This window comes from Delphinapterus leucas, chromosome 5 (genome assembly GCF_059928025.1).
Source record: "Delphinapterus leucas isolate spDelLeu-1000000601 "Yukka" chromosome 5, BTC_Dleu_Yukka2, whole genome shotgun sequence".
In the NCBI taxonomy this organism is placed as follows: Eukaryota; Metazoa; Chordata; class Mammalia; order Artiodactyla; family Monodontidae; genus Delphinapterus; species Delphinapterus leucas.
In genome coordinates this window covers 87,020,370-87,047,257 of record NC_143133.1, presented here as the reverse complement: position 1 = coordinate 87,047,257, position 26,888 = coordinate 87,020,370, and the positions used below count along the sequence as shown (strand labels likewise).

General features: G+C 38.1%; 1 protein-coding gene across 22 annotated transcripts in view; it reads right to left on the bottom strand.

The window, feature by feature from the left end:
• SLC4A4 (solute carrier family 4 member 4) overlaps positions 1-26,888 on the bottom strand; it is a 350,242-nt gene that overhangs the window by 75,800 nt on the left and 247,554 nt on the right. For all 22 annotated transcript variants that reach the window (XR_016393316.1, XR_016393317.1, XM_089912009.1 and 19 more), the window contains 2 exons: positions 7,365-7,498; positions 615-886 (listed from right to left, as the gene is read on the bottom strand). Coding sequence is in view for 20 of the 22 variants with exons in the window: in XM_089912009.1 (XP_089768135.1) it covers positions 615-886; positions 7,365-7,498 (406 nt within the window). In the remaining 2 variants the exon portion in view is untranslated. The remainder of the gene's footprint in view (positions 1-614; positions 887-7,364; positions 7,499-26,888) is intronic.

Sequence of the window (26,888 nt, the reverse complement as noted above, 5' to 3'; positions counted from 1 at the left end):
TTTTATTTCTTTCTTTTGTTTCTTCCTTTCCTTTCCTTTCTTATTTACGTTGTCTAGCCCAGATGAACTATAAAGCTCTGCTTTATCACCAGGTGGCTCTAGTCTGAATTTCTTTCTTAATTTCATGCTTCAAATTATATAAAGTGAATTAGTATCTTGCTTCTTCTATAAGTTTAAGATAATCTATTTAGAATTTACTTAAGGAAGAGATCCCTACAGCAATAAAGAAGCAGCAAAATAAGGAACAGAAGTTCAGAGGACTAGGTTGGTATGGTCCTTAATATGTTATATAGATAGCTGGTTTCCTCACCTATCAGAGAAGATCAAGAATAACGTACCCAAAATTTCCTTGCAAATACTGTAGCTTGAGTTAGTTTCAAAGCACTGAGCTAATTATGTTCACATTCCAGAGCTCCTGATTTCACTTCCTGGTTGAATCACATGGCTAAGATACCTCAGGCGATGAGACTATAAATTCAGCAGGATGATTTCTCAGAGAAAATAAAACCCTTTCCTGAGGATCGGGATACCGTGTTGAAAGTTTGCATGCATGGAGCCTACGGCTTCCTCCAAACACAGGGTAAGCAGAAATACCATAAGCATGCTGTCCTCACCTGGGTTGGGAGGCATACAAACACAGGAAAATTGAGTATTGTAGCCCACTTTGAAGTTGGAGTTGATGGGGTAGTAATCAGCTAGCTTGATCATCTTCTTGAAAGCATCATAGATAAAGATGAAACTAATCAGAGAAGAGAAGCCCTCTTCAGTGAAGCGAGTGAAGTACTGAACCAAGAAGCTGGCATCAGTGGCCACCAAAATGAGACACATGAAGGCTGACCACAGGCCAATCCAAAGGCGAAACTCCAAGTAGTCAAAATTATGGTCCCTGGAAAGAAGGCAGAAAGGCATTTAGACTCCTCCTCCAAGGAACACAAAGAATAACACAAAACTACCAAATGACTATAGAATGATTGTTAAAAATACAAGATCTCTTTTAGCCACTATATATAAGCTCATTCTTGATTTTATCCAGAAAGTATTACCTTTAAGGATTTGGTCTAGTGACATTAGGCTACCACTAAGAAATAATTCCAGAAGTTTGAGAAAAGTACATCAAAAGTAGTCATAACATTTGAATGTAAATAACTCATTAATTTTCTTCTTGTATTCATCCTTTTATCATTATACAGTGTCCTTTTTCACCTTTCTTTATGGCCTTTGTTTTAAAGTCTATTTTGTCTGATATGAGTATAGTGACCTCTGCTTTCTTGTCATTTCTGTTTGCATGAAATATCTTTTTCCATCCCCTCATTTAATTTTCTCATTCAAAAAAGACAATCCCTGCCTTTAAAGAATTTACAGAATAAACAATTTGAAAGCATAACACTGGTACCCAGCATGTGCTCAATAAATATTTGTGGGCTTTCTGCTTAAGGAAGATGCTAAGATAAATATGTTCTCTGTCCCCAAGTCATCAAAGTCTACTGAGGAAGTCAAACTGATAAACATAATCACACTATAAAATACTAAGTGACACCTAAAGTTCCCACAGAGTGTCACAGAAGAAGGAGTCACTAATTCGGGCTGGTGTGGGTTGGGGGACAGATAAAGTTGCAGAAAAAACTCAAGGTATTTAAGGATAAGCGGGAACTTTCTGGATAGACCAGGGAGGGCCAAGCCAGGAAGAGGAAAGAGTACTCAAAAAGGCAAATGGCATGAAACTGCGTGCAATGCTCCCTGTGGACCAAGTGCCACCAACACAGGGAGATGGGATCAGATATGTAGGCTGTAGTTAGATCAAGAAAGGCTGCATTGCCATGTTACCACTAGACACTACCACTCCTCTTGAAGCTCGCTCACAGGCATGATAACCTTCTGCTGAAGCTGTGTGAAGCACAGTTTTAGAATAGGTTGCCTCCATCTAAGTGGGCCGTTTTTTTTTCAATGCCCTTTCCATTTCTTACAAGTAAATTAGTTTAAGATTCACATTTAGGAAAAGATGGGTCAAGCGTTGACATTTTACCATTTCATATTGATTCTTTCAAAATTATGTGGAGAGTGTTTTAAAATAGTTTTTTTTTCTCATCATTTGCAATGCAAAAGCAGTTACTGGTAATCTCATTTCTTGTGTGAGAAAAAAATAAATCAAGGATCATGCATACTTGAAGCTCGATGGCCTTGCTTTTAGACAATGAGTTTCTGATAACTGACAGCCACATATTTTAATAGTTTCCCAAAGACATCGCATCAACACTTTCATCATCAACATCCCAGCCTGGGCCACCAAGAAGTCTTTGATAGATTCTTATTAAGAACCTCCTTACTAATATCCATGCTTGTCCTGCTCAAAGCCATTTTCCACATCACAGCCAAAATGACCTTTTCAAATGTAAATCAAATGTCCCAGTTTAAAATCTTTTGGTGGCTTCTCCCTGCTTTTAGAATAAAATTCAAATTCTCTACCTAGCACAGTGCCCGGAACATAGAAGGGTTCCAATAAAGGGTTGGTAGATGAATTAAGCCATGCCTGCAGGTTACGACTTGACAGAGACAGTTACAGTACTGTCATTGGCTGATGACCTATCACAGGTAACCAGACGATGACCAACTAAAAATTTTACTAAATATTATAATTAAATTTGCTTAGAGTTCATGTGTCAACTTGACTAGGCCATAAGGTGCCCAGATATTGGGTCATATATTATTCTGGATGTTTAAGGGTGGTTTTGATAAGATTAACATTTAAATTGGTAGACTTGAGTAAAGCACATTGTTTTCCATAATGAGGGTGGGGCCTCATCCAGTCAGTTCTTCAACTGAATAGAACAAAAAGACCAGCTTCCTTCAAGCAAGAGAGGACTCTCCAGCAGGCAGACTGCTTTTGGACTTGATTTGTAGCAAAGGCTCTTCAAGCAGACAGCCTTGGAACTTGAACTGGAACATCAGTTCTCCTGGGTCTCCAGGTTCTGGGTCACCCTGCAGGTTTTGGACTTGCCAGCCCTCTATAACTGTGTGACCCAATTCTTTATAATAAATCTCTTATATATGTATACACACATCCTATTGGTTCTGTTTCTCTGCAGAATCCTGACTAATCGCCAACTGGTCAAATATGCCTCATTTTATAGATGAGGACACCAAGGCCAATGGAAACTAAGTCATTTATCCAATGCCAGGGCTTTTTTTTTTTTTTTTTTCCCCGGTACGCGGGCCTCTCCCTGTTGTGGCCTCTCCCGCTGTGGAGCACAGGCTCCGGACGCGCAGGCTCAGTGGCCATGGCTCACAGGCCCAGCCGCTCCGCGGCATGTGGGATCTTCCCGGACCGGGGCATGAACCCGTGTCCCCTGCATCGGCAGGCGGACCCTCAACCACTGCGCCACCAGGGAAGCCCAATGCCAAGGCTTTAATGGCAGAGCTGGACCAGAAACCAAATCTCTGTACTCTTGGACTGCTCCTTTTAAAAATTCCAGCACGGTTCCTCCTGTCCAATTTATATTTAGCTCATGGTAGGGTGGGCCTTAAAGTCACTGTCCTCTGTTTCCTTCTCACCAAATCACACAAACTGGAATACATTACCAAAGCAGGAGATTAGTAACACTTGGGTAGAAAGTTATCTTCTATAGATTTCCTGAAATCTTTCTGAAGACATCTTTGGCATTCCCTCACAGTTCCCTTTACGTCTGGAACCCCAGTATTTAATCTTATGCATGTCTTTCTGAGATAAGTAGACTCAAGAAAAAGCTAAATTCTAGGAATTTGAGATAATTTACATTATCACACAGTGAGTCAGAGCTCAGAAACAGTTTTATTACTTCTGAGCCAACAGACTTTTTCCTTAAAGTTTTAAACAATTATCTAGTTTTGCTTCCCTAACAAGATGAAAGTTAGAGCCATCTTAATTTGTTCTAAGAATGCTAATGGTTGTTTACAAAATTGATGTTTACAAACAGGATGAGAAATAAATCTAATCACCAGCTAATGGCCAGGAACACTATCAGTCTGAATACAAAGGGGAAACAAATGCATGTATAAACTTAAATCTTAGGACCTGAACAATATGCCAAAATAGCTCCTCTAAAATACTTCAATGCTCCCAGACTGGCTCTGTAAGAATAACCCAAATAAAATCACTAATACCAATCACTCCATTAGGGAGGAAAGTGATATGTTTACAGCAGCAAGAAGAAAGAGGAATAAAAGATGAGGAACTTCTTTAAACAAGCCGATCAACAGTAATGACTACAATAAAAGGCAATGTTACATCCAATAAGACTAGCAGTCCCCTTGGTGCCAAGTTTAAATAGCAGTTAAGTTATAAAAAGTTACAAGCTCTAAAAAGGAAATGATAGTAGAGACCAAAGAAGCTATAGTGAGTGAGAAGGAGAAAATGGGCGCATATCCTTTTGGTAACACTCAGTGTTTCTAGAGATTTTAAGTGATAGTTTTGAGCAGCATAAACCCAAGAGTACAGGCAAACTGAAGAACTCACATTTGAAGCATGCTTCAGAAATCAGCCACTGACAAATAAATATAAACTCCCTAAACTAAATGATTAAATCCAGGAACTGCATAGAAGAAAATCATAATTTGAAGGCCAAAAGTAAACTGTTCATAGAATATAAGAAAGAAATTATTAAATGACCAAATGACAATTATACAGGCTAAAATCCAACTTTAATTATGAAGTTTCTAAGTGGCTTAGAACACTGTTAAAACCTCCTTCAGATCCTTCCTGAAGAAAAGGAAAAGGAATCTAATTCTCTATTATTGGGATAAACGTGTAAAAATAGTGCAAAAGAGACAGCAGAACTGGGGAAACAAAACTACGTGTTCTCTGCAAAGTTGTGAGCTATTCCTTCAATCTGTTACTAATTTTAAAAGGTGACAGCATATCATTCATATGCCTTTATGATTCCCCGGTTTATAGGGCAAATATTAAAACCTGTATTCCAAGTCAGAGATAAATCTGTGGATTATGTGGAGTTACTGTTTGAGTCCACTGAACTCATAAAACAAGGATTTACCTATTTCTCCCCCCCCCCCAAAAAAAGGTAAAATATGATGGGGGAAATCAGGGCAAAACATAGTAAAACAGTTTCTTTACTGAACGACTTCTCAGATCCCTCACTACGCTAAAGTGTAAAGTGAATGACCAAGAGGAGGATATAATATAATGTACAGCACTTCCCAGACTTACCGGGATCACAGAAGTTGTTTTTTCATGGGGCATCTAATGAAACTAGTAAATGATGAAACACACTTTGGGAAACAGTGATCTACACAAATACTCTGTATCTGTATAAAATGTTAGCATTGCTGTTATGATATGTAAGCAAATGATATAGTATTGTGAATTAAAGAATAAGGTTTGCCACATAAATGTCACATGTTGCCCAGTGATGGATTTAAAACACAGTTTCTCAAATGTTTCTTGTTGCTTTACAACCATTTGAAAATATATCACTTGAAACTATGTTTAAGTTTCCAAATATGATGAAACAGAAGAGAAAGTGAGAAAGGAACTTTCTTAGTGAAAGGAAATAATTTCTATCCTACAATTATCTAAAGCAAACCATGATGCAAACATTTTCTGTAGATTAAGGCTCTGATCACATTGCATCCAATAAATCTTTCTGCAAAGGTTGCACATGTTTGTTCCTGTTTATAGTACATGCCTGTTTAATCTTTCCACAAAGGCTTTCTTGTCTCCCACAATATTTTCTTAAACATATATAAACTGTTTGACTCTTTCTATAAACTGACATGAGCAGAATTCTTTCCAATGGTCTTCTGAGAATTATGATGGAGTGCTTTGTAGTAATGATCTACAGAAAACACTATTTAAAATTTGGGACTTTAAATTCTTGGAAGACCCTTGCTTTTCTTTTCAACCCAGTTCTCAAAACACTCATTTCAAATTCTCATCCCCTCCTCTCTTGTGATCTTTTATGATGGCACACACAGTTTCAAAGGCCATTATATGAGTCTTTATGTCCATGAGGCATTAAGTAGGTAATGACATTTCTAATATTAAAATCCTAGAAATGTATAACAATAGAAGTATATTTAAATTCCAACAAGGAATGTTAGCAAGTCGTATGAAATTCTGCCATCTGTCTGGGTATTGAAATCTGCCAGTAAAGGCAATTCTCTCTCAGACATATTAAGTTCATTAGAAAGAGACCAGAATTCCCAATCTGATTTTGAAACTATTTGTGTGCTATTGTGGTCACTTGGATAATTTGCTTAACTCAATTTTCCCCTTCTTAAAATGATCCATCAACTTCTAAAAGAAAATACTGGTATCACAACTGTCATGCCCAGTAGTAACGTTTAGTGATTCCATAAAAGGCGTAGGCTCTGGAGTCAGAAAGCAGGAATTCAAATCCCAGCCCTGCCAACGACTGGTGATGCAACCTTCAGCAGTTTGCTTATCCACTCCATGCCTGCTGTCTCATCTATAAAACAGGAGACAGTCCCTACCTCACAGGACTGCTACAAGAAATAAATGAGGGAGTGCCTGTAATGTGCTTAGGACAATACTTGGTACATGGTCAGCACTCAATAAGTGTTAGTTGTTACTCATTTGAGTCTAGAAATGTATCTTTAGTTAAGAACGCTGGAATGGGGGTTAGGAGCAGTGGACCACAGGAACACCCAGTCTCTTTCACAGACGAGCCACGTGACCTTGAACAAGCCACTTCATTTCTCTAGTGTGTCAGTCGGGATCATGGCAGGAAACAGAAGGCAATCTCCAATGGGATTCTGAGGAAAACTTAACACACGGACTATTTACAGAGGTATGAATAACGAAGGAATGGCAAGTACTCAGGGACTAGCAATATCAGGAAGCCATTTCTGACCCCTGGCTTGAAAAGGCCAAGGAAGTAAGAGTCACCAGAGCCTGGTGAGGGCCAGAGGCAGCGGGGAGGAGCCACCTGACAGGGGCTACACTCAGAGGACAAAGGCACACTGCCAGACCGCCTGGTGAAGCAGAGGCAGTGAGGTGGGAAGCAGACACGCCCTGACCTCTCTGCCTGCCTGTGTTCCTGGGGCTCTGCAGGAAGCCAGAGGGCAAAGGAGCCTGAGTGCTGCAGTCCACAGCGGCCAGCTTCCAGAGGCACAAAGCAGGACAACAAGGCAGAGAATCATGGGGGAGGGCAAGAGGTAACAGAACATCGCAGCCTCAGCTGAAGCAAACGTAAACATGTGCTGGAGGACTTAATCTCTAAGGGCTTTTCAATCTCCAAATCTTACAATTCTCGTATTCTGTTATGCCTAATTACTACTCTGTGCTCTACCTAGACTACGAATGGTCCACAATTAAACAATTCTAATTTATAGTTAGATATGTATATACATACTTGCTGAAATTAAATAGAAGCCTCTCAAAAACTAGAACAGGTCCTGTGCTGCTCAAAATAGTGAGTGGTTGACCAGCGAAGAGGCAAAAGACGGCTCCAGAGACAGCGGTGCCCAGGAAACTCTCCAACACGCCCTAATAGAAAGAAAATATAGGTGTTAAAAGAAACTTGTCTTGTTTTCTTTTCATGTGTGATGTCACTAGGGGAATGAAGCCACGTGAATATGCTATTATGATGGCTATCGTAAACATATCAAACATAAAGAATAAAGATTCTTACCAATATGAATATTACCTTTTATTTCACCATACATGCAATTTACTCATTCCTGCCTACTCCAAGGGCTGAACTGCTCCAAAGAACTATAATGACTGTAATGACTAGTGGTTGATTGCAGAAGGCAAAGGGTGACTCTGATCTACTTTTAAAAATATTAATTGAAGCTTCTGTACATAAAATTGTATTATAAAATCCCACCATGTGCGAAGAAGTGATTTAGTACTTTTGGTGGCATTTTTCTCTCTGTGGTTACTTTCAGTGTTTGTTTTAACCAGATTTCACCTTGCACATAGCAGGTACTTATAAGTAGCTACTTTTTTTTTTTTTTTTTTGCAGTATGTGGGCCTCTCACTATTGTGGCCTCCCCCCGCCGTGGAGCACAGGCTCCGGACGCGCAGGCCCAACGGCCATGGCCCACGGGCCCAGCCGCTCTGCGGCACGTGGGATCCTCCCGGACCGGGGCACGAACCCGTGTCCCCTGCACCAGCAGGCGGACTCTCAACCACTGCACCACCAGGGAAGCCCAAGTAGCTACATTTTATGCATAAAAGCTATTTTCTACAGAGAAAAGCTTTTTAAGTGAAGAGGGAGCAAAGAGGAGACAAAAAAATGATTTGCCTTCTACCTTGCAATCTCTAAGACACCAATTCCAAACAAAATTTCTTAGTACATATTCAGTGTCCAATGTAAACTTATACAAGAGCTTCAAGAGCTACTTTAGAGGAAATAAATGCACGGGGACACGAATAACTAAACCTTTGTGGCCACATGTCCCTGAAGGTGTATCTCTGAGAAACAACCTATTATTTCCCTTTAGCATAACAAGAACAAAGAATTTATATGTGTGTGTGTGTATATATATATATATGTATATATGTGTGTATATATGTATATACACACATATATACATATATAAAATATCATATAATATACACAAAAGTATGATAAAGAAATTGGTTTTTAAAAATCAACTTACAGAACTAAACTAAGTGCTATCCCCACTCAAAGGCCATCCTAGGAGAATCTTATTATAATGATTACTTGAATTTTTGTTTTTTAGGCTAACAAGAACCCTTCATTCAAAGATCAAACATCAAGGGGAAGAAATATATTCTGCAACACACGCATATCCCCACCCCATGCCCCGCAAAAAAAGCATAAGCAATAGGATACATATTTTCCAAAAATTACTAACAAAGAAGTTAAATCTTTTCACCTTGAAGATACTGCATACACTAAAAGAATGCATCACTAAAGACTGAACAAATTAAAGAAAAATGTCAAAATACTGAAATATTTTTTACATGGCTTCAAAGCCAGCAATATTTTCTTTAGAATGACATTAGCAATAGTATATCCTCCTCTTTTAAGGGTAGGATTCAATTGGGAAAACAGGGAAAAATCCTTTAGCACAGCATTATGTAATAATGGGGTTGGGGTGGGGATGGCGCAAGAAAGCAAGAATTGACAAGTAATAAGACTGGCTCCTCACACAGTGAGCAGACACTTTGTAAACAACTCAGTACAACTACTTCCGTCCTCAATGTCTAGGTCTGAAGTCTGGCAGGTGAGTCTCGTAAGTGGACCCCATTTATATACCTGTGAACTCCACTGCATGTTTGAATGGTGCCATCTCGTTATTTTATAGCCATTCCACACATAATCACTGTGTCCAGCTCATTCTTCCTCAGCAAGCAGAATAACAAGCAAGGCTAACAGAAACAGGCTGCCTTTATGTAGAGAGAGAGAAAGAGCCTCCCCTGTGCCCCCAAAATAGTATTAGTCTTGATCTCTTATCCGTGAAGATACTGAGTTTCAGGGGGTTAAATGATATGAACAAATCCACACTCACTGTGGCACAAGTCTTTGGAGTATGGTTACCTGCCCAACTACTACCACACCCTTGGCAAAGAGAAAAGGTATACCTTCGGCTGGGACTTTCTTAGACTTGCAGTTTTTTACCTCCTGTGCATTGACATTGGGCTTTTTATGTCTTTATCATTTATCTTTCTTTTTCATGACTTATTTTAGTGTGTGTGACATGAAAGGGTAGGGACTGGAAGGCTCTGCATGGCAGGACAAGCCACACTCTAGGGACACGTGATAGGCAAAGTTTCACTGCATCATTCTCTATCAAGCATGGAGGAGTGACTATTTCTCATCACTACTGCAGGATCAAATTACAGCACAGCCTGAGTGTAAGAGAGAACACGAATGAAGAAAGGAGGAATGCAAGGTTAAGAATTCTCTACTTGGTCTGACGTGAGGGGCCAGGGCAGGGTCTCTGGTGTCATCCATGTTTCTCTCCCTCCCACCATGCTATACACTATCCCACCACATGCTCTGCAAGCACCCAGGAAACACTAAAGGAATCCAAGAAGACGCCCAAATCACACCCTACATCCTGCTTATCAAAGGCTAACAGCCATCACTGCTCATTCAGTAAAGATAACAACTCATCTCTTCCAGAAAACGGCTTTGATTTGTGGAAGTCATGTGACTGTTAAAAAAGTAGAGTACTTTTATTTTAGTACTTGCTCCTTTGGTAAGTGCTACAGTTTCCATTCTGTTACTGACAATTTTACTTTATTTTATTTTTATTATTATTTTTTTTTTGGCGGTACGCGGGCCTCTCACTGTTGTGGCCTCTCCCGTTGCAGAGCACAGGCTCCGGACGCGCAGGCTCAGCGGCCATGGCTCACGGGCCCAGCCACTCGGCGGCATGTGGGATCTTCCCGGACTGGGGCACGAACCTGTGTCCCCTGCATCGGCAGGCGGACTCTCAACCACCGCGCCACCAGGGAAGCCTGTTACTGACAATTTTAAAACAGAGACAGGTGATTTATTATACACATTGCACTGGAAACTTGCTTAAACTCAGAGATGTTTCCAGTGTTTTTGAGAAAAGAACTATTTTCACCACATTTTGACATGTTGCTCTTGACAGTACAGAAATTAAAAAAAATAATCTCATGAAACGAATAACTTTAACTGTAACTAGAATTTAAAGCAATTTACAAAGTGAACTATCAAAAACCCCTCTTCTGATTTATTATAGTCAGTGTTCACTAATATAAAAAAGGAAATAATGTGTGGATGTGTGTATTTTTAATAGCTATAGCTCATAAAGACACTTCTACACCTGATTTCCCACAGAGGAACAAACTCCCTAGCAATTCATGAGAATGTAGATGGCTGAGCTCTGAGGGGTGGCAGAATCAGGTGCCACAAAGCACTCCAGCTCCATTTTGATTTGGCTTTTATTTTATTCCATTTCCAATTAGGTGATGTCCACTGTGGAACAGAAGAAAGAGCTAACAACTGGCCCTCAGGAGACCCAGAGTCTAGACTCTGTTCTGTCACCAAAGAGCTGATGATCTTGGGAATGTCACTTAACCTCTGTCCATTCTGATTTCTTCATGAAGGAGAAAAACGTCAAGGCAGTTCAGTATAACAATGGACTGTGGGGTCAGACCACCTCAAGTTGATATCTAGACTCTATCGTTTACTCCACTGATGACTTAAGCAAGTTACTTAACCTCTCCATGCCTCATACCATCCGTGTGAATATTAGATTAGATAATGCGTGTCAAGTGCTTAGCACAGTCATTGATAGATATGTTTTTGATGAACAGCAATATATACATAATGCATCTCTTTAGATATGAGATGAGGAGGCTGAACTAGGTCTCTTCCAGGTGCTTCAGCACAAAGAGCAGGTCTTGGACTCAGGGATATCTGAGTTTAAATCTCAGCTCCACCAGTTATCAACCTCTCTAAATCCTAACTCTCTCCCCTATAAAATCAATGGCTATTTCACAGGATAATTATTTGGACTGAATACGACCATACTATAGAAAGACCTAAGAATAAAGTAAAGATGCAATAAGATGCTGGTTCCCTTCTCTTCCTGTTTCTCATCTCCTTCTTCCCAGTCTGCCTCTATTACTTCTCTGTCCTTCAAAGGAGGAAGGAGATAGAGAGCGACAGTCAAAAGGAGTGATATGAAAAGATGAAGATCAGTCCTCAGAGGAAAAGGGGGAGAAAAGCCTCTTTATAGATTCACAGTGTTTCGCAGAGCAAAACTCCAACTCAACGGAAGCCTTAGAGGGCGACGGCTACAGCCATTGATTTTGTTGCTTCTTTTCATTCCTTGTGTTACTAAACACATGGAATCAACTACAATGAAACAAAACAGTTTTACTTTACAGCAGTGAAGTCAAAATCCACATCTAAAACAATTTATGAACATTTTTCTGCTCACGTGAGGGTATGACGTTAAACCAAAGATGGTCCTTGTCTTACTAAAGAGCCAAGAAAATCAACCCAAGTCTCATAATAGAAAAATCAAGCATAAAAGAAATCTGACCATAGGAGCAAGGTTCTTTAGGAAAAAAAAATCCAACCATGATTGGTAACACCAGCATTTTGTCTTTGAGCTACTTGTGACAAGGTCTGCCAGGGCCATCATGCCTGTCATGGCTAACACAAAGCAAACACATTCAAAATGATAAAACGTTAAAAATTTATGCTGTCTACTTTGACTTTATTGCAATTTAGTATCTTTAGTATCTTCATACAACACTAAAGAATGACCTTTGTTGTTTTATGTCCTTCTTATTAAGAAATGTATTACTTGGATTAATAATTAATCCAAATGCAAAACTGCCTTAAAAAACAAAAGATTTTCTATTTCTTTGACAATTTTCAACCAAGTAAAACTTGAGAAAGAAAATATTTTGGTGGCAATAAATGCTAAAATATTCACCAACACTACTGCCATATCTCAAGCCTTTTTTAAAAAATTGTCTTCTAACCATAAAAAGAAATTTCGGCACGTGTTGGTTGTAATCTATTCAAACTGTGTAGAATGTTGATTAATTAAACTTCTCTAGATGAGTTTTTGAATCTGAAATTTAGCCAAGAAAAATGATGCAGCCTAATGCCATTCAAACATGGCCACTGGAAATAAGCAGACAAATCTGAATTACCTATAGGAGTTTTGATGTCAGATCCCCGACATAAATTAGCCAATGATCAAAAATAAGTGGAGAGATGATGCAAGTATCTAAATTAAATTTGAGTCACTGGAGAATTATCTGGGAAGGTTTTTTTTTTTTGCTTTGTTTTTTGGAGTTTTAAAAAATAAACAAACAAAACGTTCTTTATCTCTACTTTGAACAATTAAATCAGGATCTCCGAAGATCAGGTCTGGGGAATCCACAGTTTTTCAAAGTTCCCCAGGTGATTCTCATATGGTCCAAATCTAAGGTGCAGCCATTCAAGCAACCTCCCTTCCTCTATCAAAATAAGAACCACCTGCTAGCATGGTTAATGATCGGTGGTTACACAGACCATTCATCTATACTAGGGAAGAAGACTGGATATACAACCCTCATTTTTTACTTTACCTGTGTAGCTACAGACTATAAATCAATGATTTCTGTCCTGACAGATCACAGCTGCCAAGTCCTTAGTGTGCCATCTTCTCTGCCTGAAAGTGCTTTGTTGTCATAAACAGGATTTCTGTTTACACTGCCCAGCAGGAACAGCAAAAAGAGGGAAGACTTGAAAGACGAATTATCTCTCTGCTTGAAGAAAAGTATGAGCCAAAATCTTTACCAAAGAGCTTCAATTCCAAGTCCAAGAAAATGGATGAGCAAGTAAGGGAGGCTTTAAAATACTGTTTTGTTTGAAGAGCTGTGAATATGTATCTAGATCATCTGAAGTGTCCAAACATCAAATACCAGTATAACCTTACACAAAAATCAATTCCAGATGGATAAAAAATGTAAATGAAAACATAAAAGAACTAAGATATGTGGGCAAATATTTTTCTAATCTTGGGGTGGGGAAACCTCTCTAAATACATCACGAATATAAGAAACTATAAAAGACTGAAGATTTTGACTACAGAAGAACTGAAATCTTCACAGCAAAAGAAATCATAAATAAGGTTAAAAGATATGGCAGACCTGGGGGAAAATGTATCTGTGATATTTCTGACAAGCAAAGGGAAAATATCCTTATTATACAAAGAGTTCTTATAAGTCAATGAGAAAAAAAAAAGAAAAAAGAATGTCCCAAAGGAAACTATTCCAAGAGTACAAATATAAAGATGCATAGGTAAGCAATAAAGCGTGTAAGGATATTAACTCTCACTAAAAATCAAAGAAATTTAAATTGAATACGAATGAGCCATCATTTTTTCAAGCCACAGAATGACAAAAATGAGAATATGAGACAAATCCTGTTCTTGCAAGAGTGTGAGCAAGCCAGCACTCTTGTCATTACTGGGAGAAGTATAAATTGGTATAACCTTTGTGGAGTGTAATCTGAAATAAATAACAAAAATAAAATAGGTATATCCTGCAGTCACATGCTGCTAGGAATTTACTCTAAGGAGGTAATTAAGAAGAATGAAAATGTGGTTAAGCACCAAGTTTGTTTACAAATGAAAAAACTGAAAAAAACTGAAAGTCTACTAATAGAGAATTTATTAAGCAGATTATAGCACATACATCATGTGTATAAATAGATGCAGCAGTTAAAAATGATGTTCAAGATCGTATTGAAGTGGAAAGACTTCCATGAAATGCTAGTCATGTATATGATCACATATGATCTCATTTACATAAATCCTATACACTGATCTATCTCTTTACACATGCATTGCAAGACATACGGAAAGCTATTCATGAAAAGGTTAATAATGGTTATTTCTGGGTGATGGATTTAAGAGCAAAATTATCTTCTATGCAGTGTTACTGTATTGTTTGAATTTTCCACAATGTATAATTACATCTCATTAAAAATAAAGCTACTTCAAAATAATTTCAAGCTAAACACAAAATAATTTTAGAATTTAGCATCATTTGGGATCTCCACTGCTGCCCAAATGACTATCATTTTCTGATCACCAAGAAAACAGAGTTGACAAAGGTCTTAATTAAAAAAACAACCAAAAAGGTTTCTGGCAAATGAAATTTGATAAAAAAAAATTATTTACCTTCCATCAAACAGGTTTAATTCAAAACTTGTAAATAAAATGAAGTAAATTATCTAAAGTTAAAGTTCCTTCCAGGGAAAAGGATGACCAATATCCCTTGGAGTAAGCAGTGCAGCACCCTTTGCTTTGTCACTGAATACACATTTATTTTTTCTTACCACAGCAACCTAATTGGATCATTCCAACAGACTATCCTACCTAACTTTTTGAAACTAGAACATGTTTCTGGTACAGGTTAACATGTCACCTTCTATTTCCACTTCAAGGAAGAAATGCACTTTGGTTCCAAAGTGCAATATTCGGGTAAGGTGAAATTATTGTACAGTCCCTCATGTAGTAAAGCAATTATCAGCTGCTTTAATCCTGCTGTTACAAAGAAGTATTTATCTTACCAAGGAATATCACATATAAGTAAGAAATGATACATTTGCATCTTGAGTAGATTGATCAAATATTCTCAGCACAGCAGTACGTTAAAATAAAGTCTCAAATTTGGAGATGCCAAATTTATATTTATAAATGTTCCTTATTATGAAACAAGTTCCCTTAAAATGTGCTCTGTTAGGCTCCATAAATATCACAAAACTCACACAATTCTAAGAATCTTACTGTATTCTTTTACTAAAAGGTTTGTGAAAATAGGATTATATTTACTCCTGAAAAATATTTTAAATGACTTTCTTCACTCAGTCTTCCCTCTAGACTGTTCTCAGTAATTCACAATCAACAATGTCGATTTAAAGTAAAGCACTTTTCTGCGTTCCATGAAGCTCAAAAGAACAACTTTTAAACAACATAAAGACTTGCTATAAAGCATCAAAAAACTGTTCCTTATATCAGTATCTTACCCATAGACTAAGCTATCCATAAATATTTGTTAAATCAACATTTAACAATTTAAAGCATCTAAATGAATAGGACAACCAAGAGTAGTAGAAATATAATGCAATGAGTTTGCATGCATGGTCACAGAGAGTTTAGTTGTGAAAAAGACATGTTTTTAGGATAGTGAAGATAAAAGCCCTTGTTTACTTGACAGTATGGCAAGGGGAACAGAGGATTATTACAGTGGGACTTACTGAAAAGGACAGTAAGAGAACTGCACAGTTCTCAGACCTCAGAAAGCCTATGCTCTGGTCCTTTGTCTTTAACTCTAAGAACAGGAAACAATTACAAGCCAGGGATAGATCTCAGACAAATATAAGGTCAACTCTTGGCAAAGCAGCTCAGTTACTCCCAGAAGCCCAGGCTGCCCACACTTAACAAGGAATCCATGCATACCCACACTGGAAGACTCAGAGTCCTCTCAGAGAAGCATGATGGCCCAAATGTATGTGGAAAGTTGAAAAATACATACAGTTATCTATGTTACCATTATAATTTGATTATATTTGGAGCCACTGTAGCCTCAACTGTTTTATTTTGAACACAGTTCCATGGGAAATGATCCATGTGGCTCCCAAAATCTGCTTCTAAAGAGGTGTGTGTATATGTATATATACAAACACACACATATAATGTGTGATACATATATCATTACATATATATGTAATGATTACATATATATGTATGATTATTAAATATCTTTTATTATAATATATAATTAAATACATAATATACAAATATAACTCAGAATATATGTGTGTATACTAATTACATATATGTGCATATATATAATATATATACTTCTGCTGTGAAATGAACACTTAAATGTAAATTCCTATCTCTGAGCAGGCAAGACCTCCTGAACAGAAGCTGGCAGAAGAGTTTGCTTAAACAACACCAGTGCAGTGACTCATTTGTGTTTTCACAACATGCTTCTACCCAGCACCCATGTCTATTTGTAGCCTCAAAATAAAGGCTATGTGAACCATCTCTGAGCTGCCTGCCTTTAAAAGCAAAGACACTGTTCTCAGTTGACTCATTTGAGCTGCCCATGCTTTTGAGAATAACCCACTGTCACATTTATGAAGACATGTGATATAATTTAAGATTATTTCAGGCTGTGCCAATGCTTTTCTGCTTAGTCTCGACCTAATGTTTAGAAAGTCAAATTCACCCCCCTAATTAAGCCCACTACAAACCACTACTGGTATCTCGGGGGGGTATAAAAAAGATTGCTTTATCAACACTCTAGATTGTAAATACCATCAGAATCAACACTCTAGATTGTAAATACCATCAGAATAGGGATTCTTACTTATTTTGGTCATGTTATCTGTATCCCCAGCACTTAAAATAGTGTCTGGCACATGGTAGACACTCAATAAATATTTGCAAAGGAATGAACCAACCTCTGCCTTAGACCTGTGAAATAATAACCTGGGTCTCAGCACCAAATCCACAAAATATTTTGTTGTCCTGGTGTCCAAGTCAAGAAGACATCTACCGCCAGAGCATCAAAACCTCTGTACGTGCTATACAGATGGCCAACAGGCCCACGAAAAGATGTTCAACAACACGAATTACTAGAGAAATGCAAATCAAAACTACAATGGGGTACCAACTCACACTGGTCAGAATGGCCATCATTAAAAAGTCTATAAATAAAAAATGCTGGAGAGGACGTGGAGAACAGGAAACGCTCCTACGCTGTTGGTGGGATTGTAAATTGGTGCAGCCGCTATGGAAAACAGTTTGCAAGTTCCTCAAAAAACTAAAAATAGAGTTGACATATGATCCAGCAATCCCACTCCTGGGCATATAGTCAGAGAAAACTATAATTCAAAAAGATAGCTGCACCCCAGTGTTCACAGCAGCACTATTTACAATAGCCAAGACACGAAAGCAACCTAAATGTCCACTGACAGATGAATGGATAAAGAAGATGTGGTACATATACACAATAGAATACTACTCAGCCATAAAAAAGAATGAAACAACACCATTTTCAGCAACATGGATGGACCTAGAGATTATCATACAAAGTGAAGTAAGTCAGAAAGAGAAAGACAAATACCATATAATATCACTTATATGTGGAATCTAAAATATGACACGAATGAACTTGTTTACAAAACAGAAACAGACTTGTGGTTACTGAAGGGGGGTAGGGTGGGAGAGGAATAAATTAGGAGTTTGGAACTAGCAGATACAAACCCCTATATATAAAATAAACAACAAGGACCTATTGTATAGCACAGGGAACTATATTCAATATCCTATAATAAACCATAATGGAAAAGAATATGAAAAATTTATATACATATATAAAACTGAAACACTGAATCACTTTGCTGTACACCAGAAACTAAAACAACATTGTAAATCAACTATACGTCCATAAAAAAACAAGACAAAAAAAAAAAACACCGCTGTATGTTAAAGTACACCCTTTCAGTTTTTTTGTTTTTTTTTTTTTTTTGCGGTACGCGGGCCTCTCACTGCTGTGGCCTCTCCTGTTGCGGAGCACAGGCTCCGGACGCGCAGGCTCAGTGGCCATGGCTCACGGGCCCAGCTGCTCCAAGGCATGTGGGATCTTCCCGGACCGGGGAATGAACCTGCGTCCCCAGCATCGGCAGGCGGACTCTCAACCACTGCGCCACCAGGGAAGCCCCCCTTTCAGTTTTGAGATACCCTTCAACATATTAAATTCACCTTATTCCCTGGTCTTCAAAATAGATAAAACCAACAGATATACCAATCTAAGTCATCTACCATTGCAGGAAAACCTAATTTGATGACTACAGGTAAAATTTTTCCATATTTAAATACTAGGATATGTAAAATTACTATGTAACTATTGAGCTAGGTATGTGTGCACACACTAGTCCATTTATATTTATATATATTATTTTAGATCTATAAACTCAGCACTTGGATCTATGAACCCATTTACTAATAGCATTATTCCACCCTAAAGAAATTGATAATACTCAGTTCAACAAATATCTATTAATGGTCATTAATTTTTTATCCCTGTTTTTCAGTGTTTCTGCCACCCACTGAATATCAAATTGTAGCATTTCATCAATGTATTTCTTAAAGAAAAAAGTCTTCAGAAATGAAAGGAAAATATGTCCATCACTATTTTCATTCAGAGAAACATTTAAAATAATGAATTCACAGTTTCAGTGAAACTATCAATGGAGGTTACAAAATCTATTAATAAAATGACCAAACTATGTCTAGCAAATTGTCCTCATAGGTTTGAATTACATACTTTGAATTAAGTCAACTCCCAGGAGTAACATCCAGCCAAAGGTCATTTTAATGGACATCTTGACACACTGAATGCATTTATATTTCTCCTAAAATCTTCAGAACCCAGAAAACAGCTTACTACACCAGCAACGCCTTTCCCATAACACTTATCACAGAGGAAAAACCCACAGTAACTATACACGTTACACAACAGAATCCTTTACTTTACAGAACTCACTCATACGGAAATTAATTCACCAGGAAGGATCACCAATAGACCTTAACAGATTTCTTCCTGTCTCAGATGCAGTGTTTTAAAGCTAAGTCTTATGAAATTGAAAAGGAGTTAAATTCAGTTTTAAAAGGTGATAAACTAACACATAAGAAGTGTCATACTGCCTCTGTCTCAATGAGAACATCTTTGAAAAAAAATGTGTTGAAAAACTATCTTCACAAAAAGTCTCTCTATATTCTGAAAGACAGAAGGAGGTTTTGTTCTTGCCGCCCTCTCAAAATCACATCATTCTTTGATTTTTTTAAAAGATCTTTATTGGAGTATAATTGCTTTACAATGGTTAGTTTCTGCTTTATAACAAAGTGAATCAGTTATACATATATATATGTTCCCATATCTCTTCCCTCTTGCTTCTCCCTCCCTCCCACCCTCCCTATCCCACCGCTCTAGGTGGTCACAAACCACGGAGCTCATCTCCCTGTGCTATGCAGCTGCTTCCCACTAGCTATCTATTTTATGTTTGGTAGTGTATACATGTCCATGCCACTCTCTCACTTTGTCACAGCTTACCCTTCCCCCTCCCCATATCCTCAAGTCCATTCTCTAGTAGATCTGTGTCTTTATTCCCGTCTTACCACTAGGTTCTTCATGACTTTTTTTTTTTCTTAGATTCCATATATGTGTCAGCATACGGTATTTGTTTTTCTCTTTCTGACTTACTTCACTCTGTATGACACACTCTAGGTCCATCCACCTCAATACAAATAACTCAATTTCGTTTCTTTTTATGGCTAATATTCCATTGTATATATGTGCCATATCTTCTTTATCCATTCATCCAATGATGGACACTTGCTTCCATGTCCTGGCTATTGTAAATAGAGCTGCAATGAACATTCTGGTACATGACTCTTTTTGAATTATGGTTTTCTCAGGGTACATGCCCAGTAGTGGGATTGCTTGGTTGTATGGTAGTTCTATTTGTAGTTTTTTAAGGAACCTCCATACGTTCTCCATAGTGGCTGTATCAATTTACATTTCCACCAGCAGTGCAAGAGTGTTCCCTTTTCTCCACACCCTCTCCAGCATTTATTGTTTCTAGATTTTTGATGATGGCCATTCTGACTGGTGTGAGATAATATCTCACTGGAGTTTTGATTTGCCTTTCTCTAATGATTAATGATGTTGAGCATTCTTTCATGTGTTTGCTGGCAATCTGTATATTTTCTTTGGAGAAATGTCTATTTAGGTCTTCTGCCCATTTTTGGACTGGGTTGTATGTTTTTGTTATTGGGCTGCATGAGCTGCTTGTAAATTTTGGAGATTAATCCTTTGTCAATTGTTTCATTTGCAAATAGTTTCTCCCTTTCTGAGGGTTGTCTTTTGATCTTGTTTATGGTTTCTTTTGCTGTGCAAAAGCTTTTAAATTTCATTAGGTCCCATTTGTTTATTCTTGTTTTTATTTCCATTTGTCTAGGAGGTGGGTCAAAAAAGATCTTGCTGTGATTTATGACATAGAGTGCTCTGCCTATGTTTTTCTCTAAGAGTTTGACAGTTTCTGGCTTTACATTTAGGTCTTTAATCAATTTTCAGTTTATTTTTGTGTATGGTGATAGGGACTGTTCTAATTTCATTCTTTTACATGTAGCTGTCCAGTTTTCCCAGCACCACTTGTTGAAGAGGCTGTCTTTTCTCCACTGTATATTCTTACCTCCTTTATCAAAGATAAGGTGACCATATGTGCATGGGGTTATCTCTGGGCTTTCTACCCTGTTCCATTGATCTATATTCTGTTTTTGTGCCAGTACCATACTGTCTTGATTACTGTAGCTTTGTAGTATAGTCTGAAGTCAGGGAGCCTGATTCCTCCAGCTCTGTTTTTCGTTCTCAAGATTGCTTTGGCTATTCGGGGTCTTCTGTGTTTCCATACAAACTGTGAAATTTTTTGTTCTAGTTCTGTGAAAAATGCCAGTGGTAGTCTGATAGGGATTGCATTCAATCTGTAGATTGCTTTGGGTAGTATAATCATTTTCACAGTGTTGATTCTTCCAATCCAAGAACATGGTATATCTCTCCATCTATTTGTATCATCTTTAATTTCTTTCATCAGTGTCTTATAATTTTCTGCATACAGGTCTTTTGTCTCCTTAGGTAGGTTTATTCCTAGATATTTTATTCTTTTTGTTGCAATGGTAAATGGGAGTGTTTTCTTGATTTCACATCTTTCATCATTAGTGTATAGGAATGCTAGAGATTTCTGTGTATTAATTTTGTATCCTGCTACTTTACCAAATTCATTGATTAGCTCTAGTAGTTTTCTGGTAGAATCTTTAGGATTCTCTATGTATAGTATCATGTCATCTGCAAACAGTGACAGCTTTACTTCTTTTTTTCCATTTTGGATTCCTTTTATTTCTTTTCTGATTGCTGTGGCTAAAACTTCCAAAACTATGTTGAATAAGAGTGGTGAGAGTGGGCAACCTTGTCTTGTTCCTGATCTTAGTGGAAATGGTTTCAGTTTTTCACCATTGAGGACGATGTTGGCTGTGGGTTTGTCATATATGGCCTTTATTATGTTGAGGAAAGTTCCTTCTATGCCTACTTTCTGCAGGGTTTTTATCATAAATGGGTGTTTAATTTTGTCGAAAGCTTTCTCTGCATCTATTGAGATGACCATATGGTTTTTATCCTTCAATTTGTTAATACGGTGTATCACGTTAACTGATTTGCGTATATTGAAGAATCCTTGCATTCCTGGAATAAACCCCACTTGATCATGGTGTATGGTCCTTTTAATGTGCTGTTGGATTCTATTTGGTAGTATTTTGTTGAGGATTTTTGCATCTATGTTCATCAGTGATATTGGCCTTAAGTTTTCTTTCTTTGTGACATCTATGTCTGGTTTTGTTATCAGGGTGATGGTGGCCTCACAGAATGAGTTTTGGAGTGTTCCCCCCTCTGCTATATTTTGGAAGAGTTTGAGAAGGATAGGTGTTAGCTCTTTTTTAATGTTTGATAGAATTCGCCTGTGAAGCCATCTGGTCCTGGGCTTTTGTTTTTTGGAAGATTTTTAATCACAGTTTCAATTTCAGTGCTTGTGATTGGTCTGTTCATATTTTCTATTTCTTCCTGGTTCAGTCTCGGAAGGTTGTGCTTTTCTAAGAATTTGTCCATTTATTCCAGGTTGTCCGTTTTATTGGCATAGAGTTGCTTGTAGTAATCTCTCACGATCCTTTGTATTTCTGCAGTGTCAGTTGTTACTTCTCCTTTTTCATTTCTAATTCTATTGATTTGAGTCTTCACCCTTTTTTACTTCATGAGTCTGGCTAATGGTTTATCAATTTTGTTTATCTTCTCAAAGAGCCAGCATTTAGTTTTATTGATCTTTGCTATCGTTTCCTTCATTTATTTATCATTTATTTATGATCTGATCTTTATAATTTCTTTCCTTCTGCTAACTTTGGGGTTTTTTTGTTCTTTCTCTAATTGCTTTAGGTGCAAGGTTAGGTTGTTTGAGATTTTCCTGTTTCTTAAGGTAGGACTGTATTGTTATAAACTTCCCTCTTAGAACTGCTTTTGCTGCATTCCATAGGTTTTGTGTCGTCGTGTCTCCATTGTCATTTGTTTATAGGTATTTTTTGATTTCCTCTTTGATTTCTTCAGTGATCACTTCGTTATTAAGTAGTGTATTGTTTAGCCTCCATGTGTTTGTGTTTTTTACAGATCTTTTCCTATAATTGATATCTAGTCTCATAGCGTTGTGGTCAGAAAAGATACTTGATACAATTTCAATTTTCTTAAATTTACCAAGGCTTGATTTGTGACCCAAGATATGATCTATCCTGGAGAATGTTCCATGAGCACTTGAGGAGAATGTGTGTTCTGTTGTTTTTGGATGGAATGTCCTATAAATAGCAATTAAGTCCATCTTGTTTAATGTATCATTTAAAGCTTGTGTTTCCTTACTTATTTTCATTTTGGATGATCTGTCCATTGGTGAAAGTGGGGTGTTAAAGTCCCCTACTATGACTGTGTTACTGTAAATTTCCCCTTTTATGGCTGTTAGTATTTGCCTTATGTATTGAGGTGCTCCTATGCTGGGTGCATAAATATTTACAACGGTTATATCTTCTTGGATCGATCCCTTGATCATTATGTAGTGTCCTTCCTTGTCTCTTGTAATAGTCTTTATTTTAAAGTCTATTTTGTCTGATATGAGAATTGCTACTCCAGCTTTCTTTTGATTTCCATTTGCATGGAATATCTTTTTCCATCCCCTCACTTTCAGTCTGTATGTGTCCCTAGGTCTGAAGTGGGTCTCTTGTAGACAGCATATATACAGGTCTTGTTTTTGTATCCATTCAGCCAGTCTGTGTCTTTTGGTGGGAGCATTTAATTCATTTACATTTAAGGTAATTACCAATACCTACGTTCCTATTCCCATTTTCTTAATTGTTTTGGGTTTGTTATTGTAGGTCTTTTCCTTCCCTTGTGTTTCTTGCCTAGAGAAGTTCCTTTAGCATTTGTTGTAAAGCTGGTTTGGTGGTGCTGAACTCTCTCAGCTTTTGCGTGTCTGTAAAGGTATTAATTTCTCCATAAAATCTGAATGAGATCCTTGCTGAGTAGAGTAATCTTGGTTGCAGGTTTTTCTTCTTCATCATTTTTAATATGTCCTGCCTTGGGGCTACCCTGGTGGCCCAGTGGTTGAGAGTCCGCCTGCCAATGCAGGGGACATGGGCTTGTGCCCCGGTCCGGGAAGATCCCACATGCCGCGGAGCGACTAAGCCCGTGAGCCATGGCCGCTGAGCCTGCACGTCCGGCGCCTGGGCTCCACAGCGGGAGAGGCCACAACAGTGAGAGGCCCATGTACTGCCCAAAAAAAAAAAAAAAAAAAAAAAAAATATATATATATATGCATATATATATATATATATATATATATATATATCCTGCCACTCCCTTCTGGCTTGCAGAGTTTCTGCTGAAAAATCAGCTGTTAACCCTATGGAGATTCCCTTGTGTTTTATTTGTTGTTTTTCCCTTGCTGCTTTTAATATGTTTTCTTTTTATTTAATTTTTGATAGTTTGATTAATAGGTGTCTTGGCGTGTTTCTCCTTGGATTTATCCTATATTGGACTCTCTGTGCTTCCTGGACTTGATTAACTATTTCCTTTCCCGAATTAGGGAAGTTTTCAACTCTAATCTCTTCAAATATTTTCTCAGTCCCTTTCTTTTTCTCTTCTTCTTCTGGGACCCCTATAATTCGAATGTTGGTGCTTTTAATGTTGTCCCAGAGGACTCTGAGACTGTCCTCATTTCTTTTCATTCTTTCTTCTTTCTTCTGCTCTGCAGTAGTTATTTCCACTATTTTATCTTCCAGGTCACTTATCCGTTCTTCTGCCTCAGTTATTCTGCTATTGATCCCTTCTAGAGTATTTTTAATTTCATTTATTGTGTTGTTCATTGTTGCTTGTTTCCTCTTTAGTTCTTCTAGGTCCTTGTTAAGTGTTTCTTGCATTTTCTCTATTCTATTTCCAAGATTTTGGATCATCTTTACTATCATTATCCTGAATTCTTTTTCAGGTAGACTGCCTCTTTCCTCTTCATTTGTTAGGTCTGGTGGGGTTTTACCTTGCTCCTTCATCTGCTGTGTGTTTTTCTGTCTTCTCATTTTGCTTATCTTACTGTGTTTGGGGTCCCCTTTTCACTGGCTGCACGTTCGTAGTTCCCGTTGTTTTTTGTGTCTGTCCCCAGTGGGTAAGGCTGGTTCAGTGGCTTGTGTAGGCTTCCTGGTGGAGGGGACTAATGCCTGTCTTCTGGTGGATGATGGTGGACCTTGTCTTTCTGGTGGGCAGGTCCATGTCTGGTGGTGTGTTTTGGGGTGTCTGTGGCCTTATTATGATTTTAGGCAGCCTCTTTGCTAATGGATGGGGCTGTGTTCCTGTCTTGCTAGCTGTTTTGCATAGGGTGTCCAGCACTGTAGCTTGCTGGTTGTTGAGTGAAGCTGGGTGTTGGTGTTGAGATGGAGATCTCTGGAGATATTCGCTGTTTGATATTACGTGGAGCTGGGAGGTCTCTTGTGGACCAGTGTCCTGAAGTTGGCTCCCCCACCTCAGAGGCACAGCACTGACTCCTGGCTGGAGCACCAAGAGCCTTTCATCCACACGGCCAGGTACATGGGGAGTTTCTTGCCTTTTGGGAGGTCTGAGGTCTTCTGCCAGCGTTCAGTGGGTGTACTATAGGAGCAGCTGCACGTTTAGATGTATTTCTGATGTATCTGTGGGGAGGAAGGTCTGATTTTCTTTATGTGAGGCTGCCTGTATTATCTTCTCCATGCTGGCCTCAAGGTGCTTTTCCCATGCTTTCTTTTCCATTTGTTCTTTTGAATGATGTGCCTTAGTTATCATTATGCTCTCATTTAGATGAAGAATAGCTGCCCAATTTGAATACAGATCAGATTTTATAAAAAATACCATTCTGACAACACTGTTACAATTTAATTTATTCATTCTTGTCTTACGAATGAGGAATAAACGTGGGAAACACCCTCTTCATATACTTCATCTCTGTGTCCTACCATGCTTGGTTTCGATTCCCCATGCCTGGGGAATGTGCTTTCTGGGCAGAACAATGTAACTTTTAAAATGTTAATCAGTTGCCAATATTTAAGAATCACCAGATTTCATGTAAGCAATCGAATTTTCAACCTCTCTTTGAAAATCAGAAAATGAAGGAATCCTGAGTGCACATTCACATGGGAACTAGGAGAAGTCATGTGGGGAGCCCTCAGTCCCCAACTACCAGACATCCCAGCCTAGGCACCAGTCATGTGACTAAAGAAGTCCTCAGGCAACTCCAATCTCAGCTGTCATCTCACTCACAAGTCTATGAAGACCCAAGAGAACTACCCACCTGAGTCCACCAACCACCAAAAACATGAGAGAGAATAATAAAATGGTTGTTTGAAGCCTTGGATTTAGGGGTAACATGCTTTACAGCAGTAGATAAAGGCTAAAAGATAAAAGCTCTCTTAACAGACGAATTACAATTGTTTAAAGTAATGTCTCCCTTTTTGCTCGGGTCAACATAGATGTCATAGAGAGTCTCCATCTTAATTTTGTGTTTAAGCAGAAATCTAAAACATGAATGTGCCCAGGGGAGAAAACAGAAGTAGAAGAAAAGCATCCTTTGGAATCAGCTGTATTTTTTTAAAAAAATAAGCTGGTTGGCAGCACTTACGAATGTCACATAGGTTAAACAGTAATAAGTAGTAACATAGAAGGACAGAGTTTGAAAAGGGCTTGAATCCGGTTGTTTTCAGCTTCACTCGCTACTCACTCAGCATCTAGCACAATACCTATTTTTCCCTAATGACTGGATCAACTAAGAGAAGTTTTGTACATATTTTTCTGATTATGGGAATTTAAAATATCTTCTCTATAACTAAAGCTTCAGCTATTACTGATACAAAAGGAGGGTGAATGCCACCTGCAAAGTAACCAACAAATTGTGGTTTATACAAAATAAGTTAAGCTAGAGTCTACACAGCTTACTTAATGAGAGGCAGATTCAGGAATAGGAAAATCAACACCTAGCTTTTATTCCTTAAAGCTGAGCTCTACCGAGAGAGATGTAAATCCAATCTTGAGCAAATCACTCAATCGCTTGCTCACACGAAAAAGGAAGCTAACCAGGCATTCCCCAAAACTTGACATATCATCAAGTTTAATAGTATGGTCCACACACTCAAGGTAATAGAAGACCTTAACCTTATACCCAGCACAAAACTAAAGCAGCCGATATGCTTTTGCCCAAACAGAATTGTGTATCCTCATTTCCTTCCCTTCTTTTCCCCAC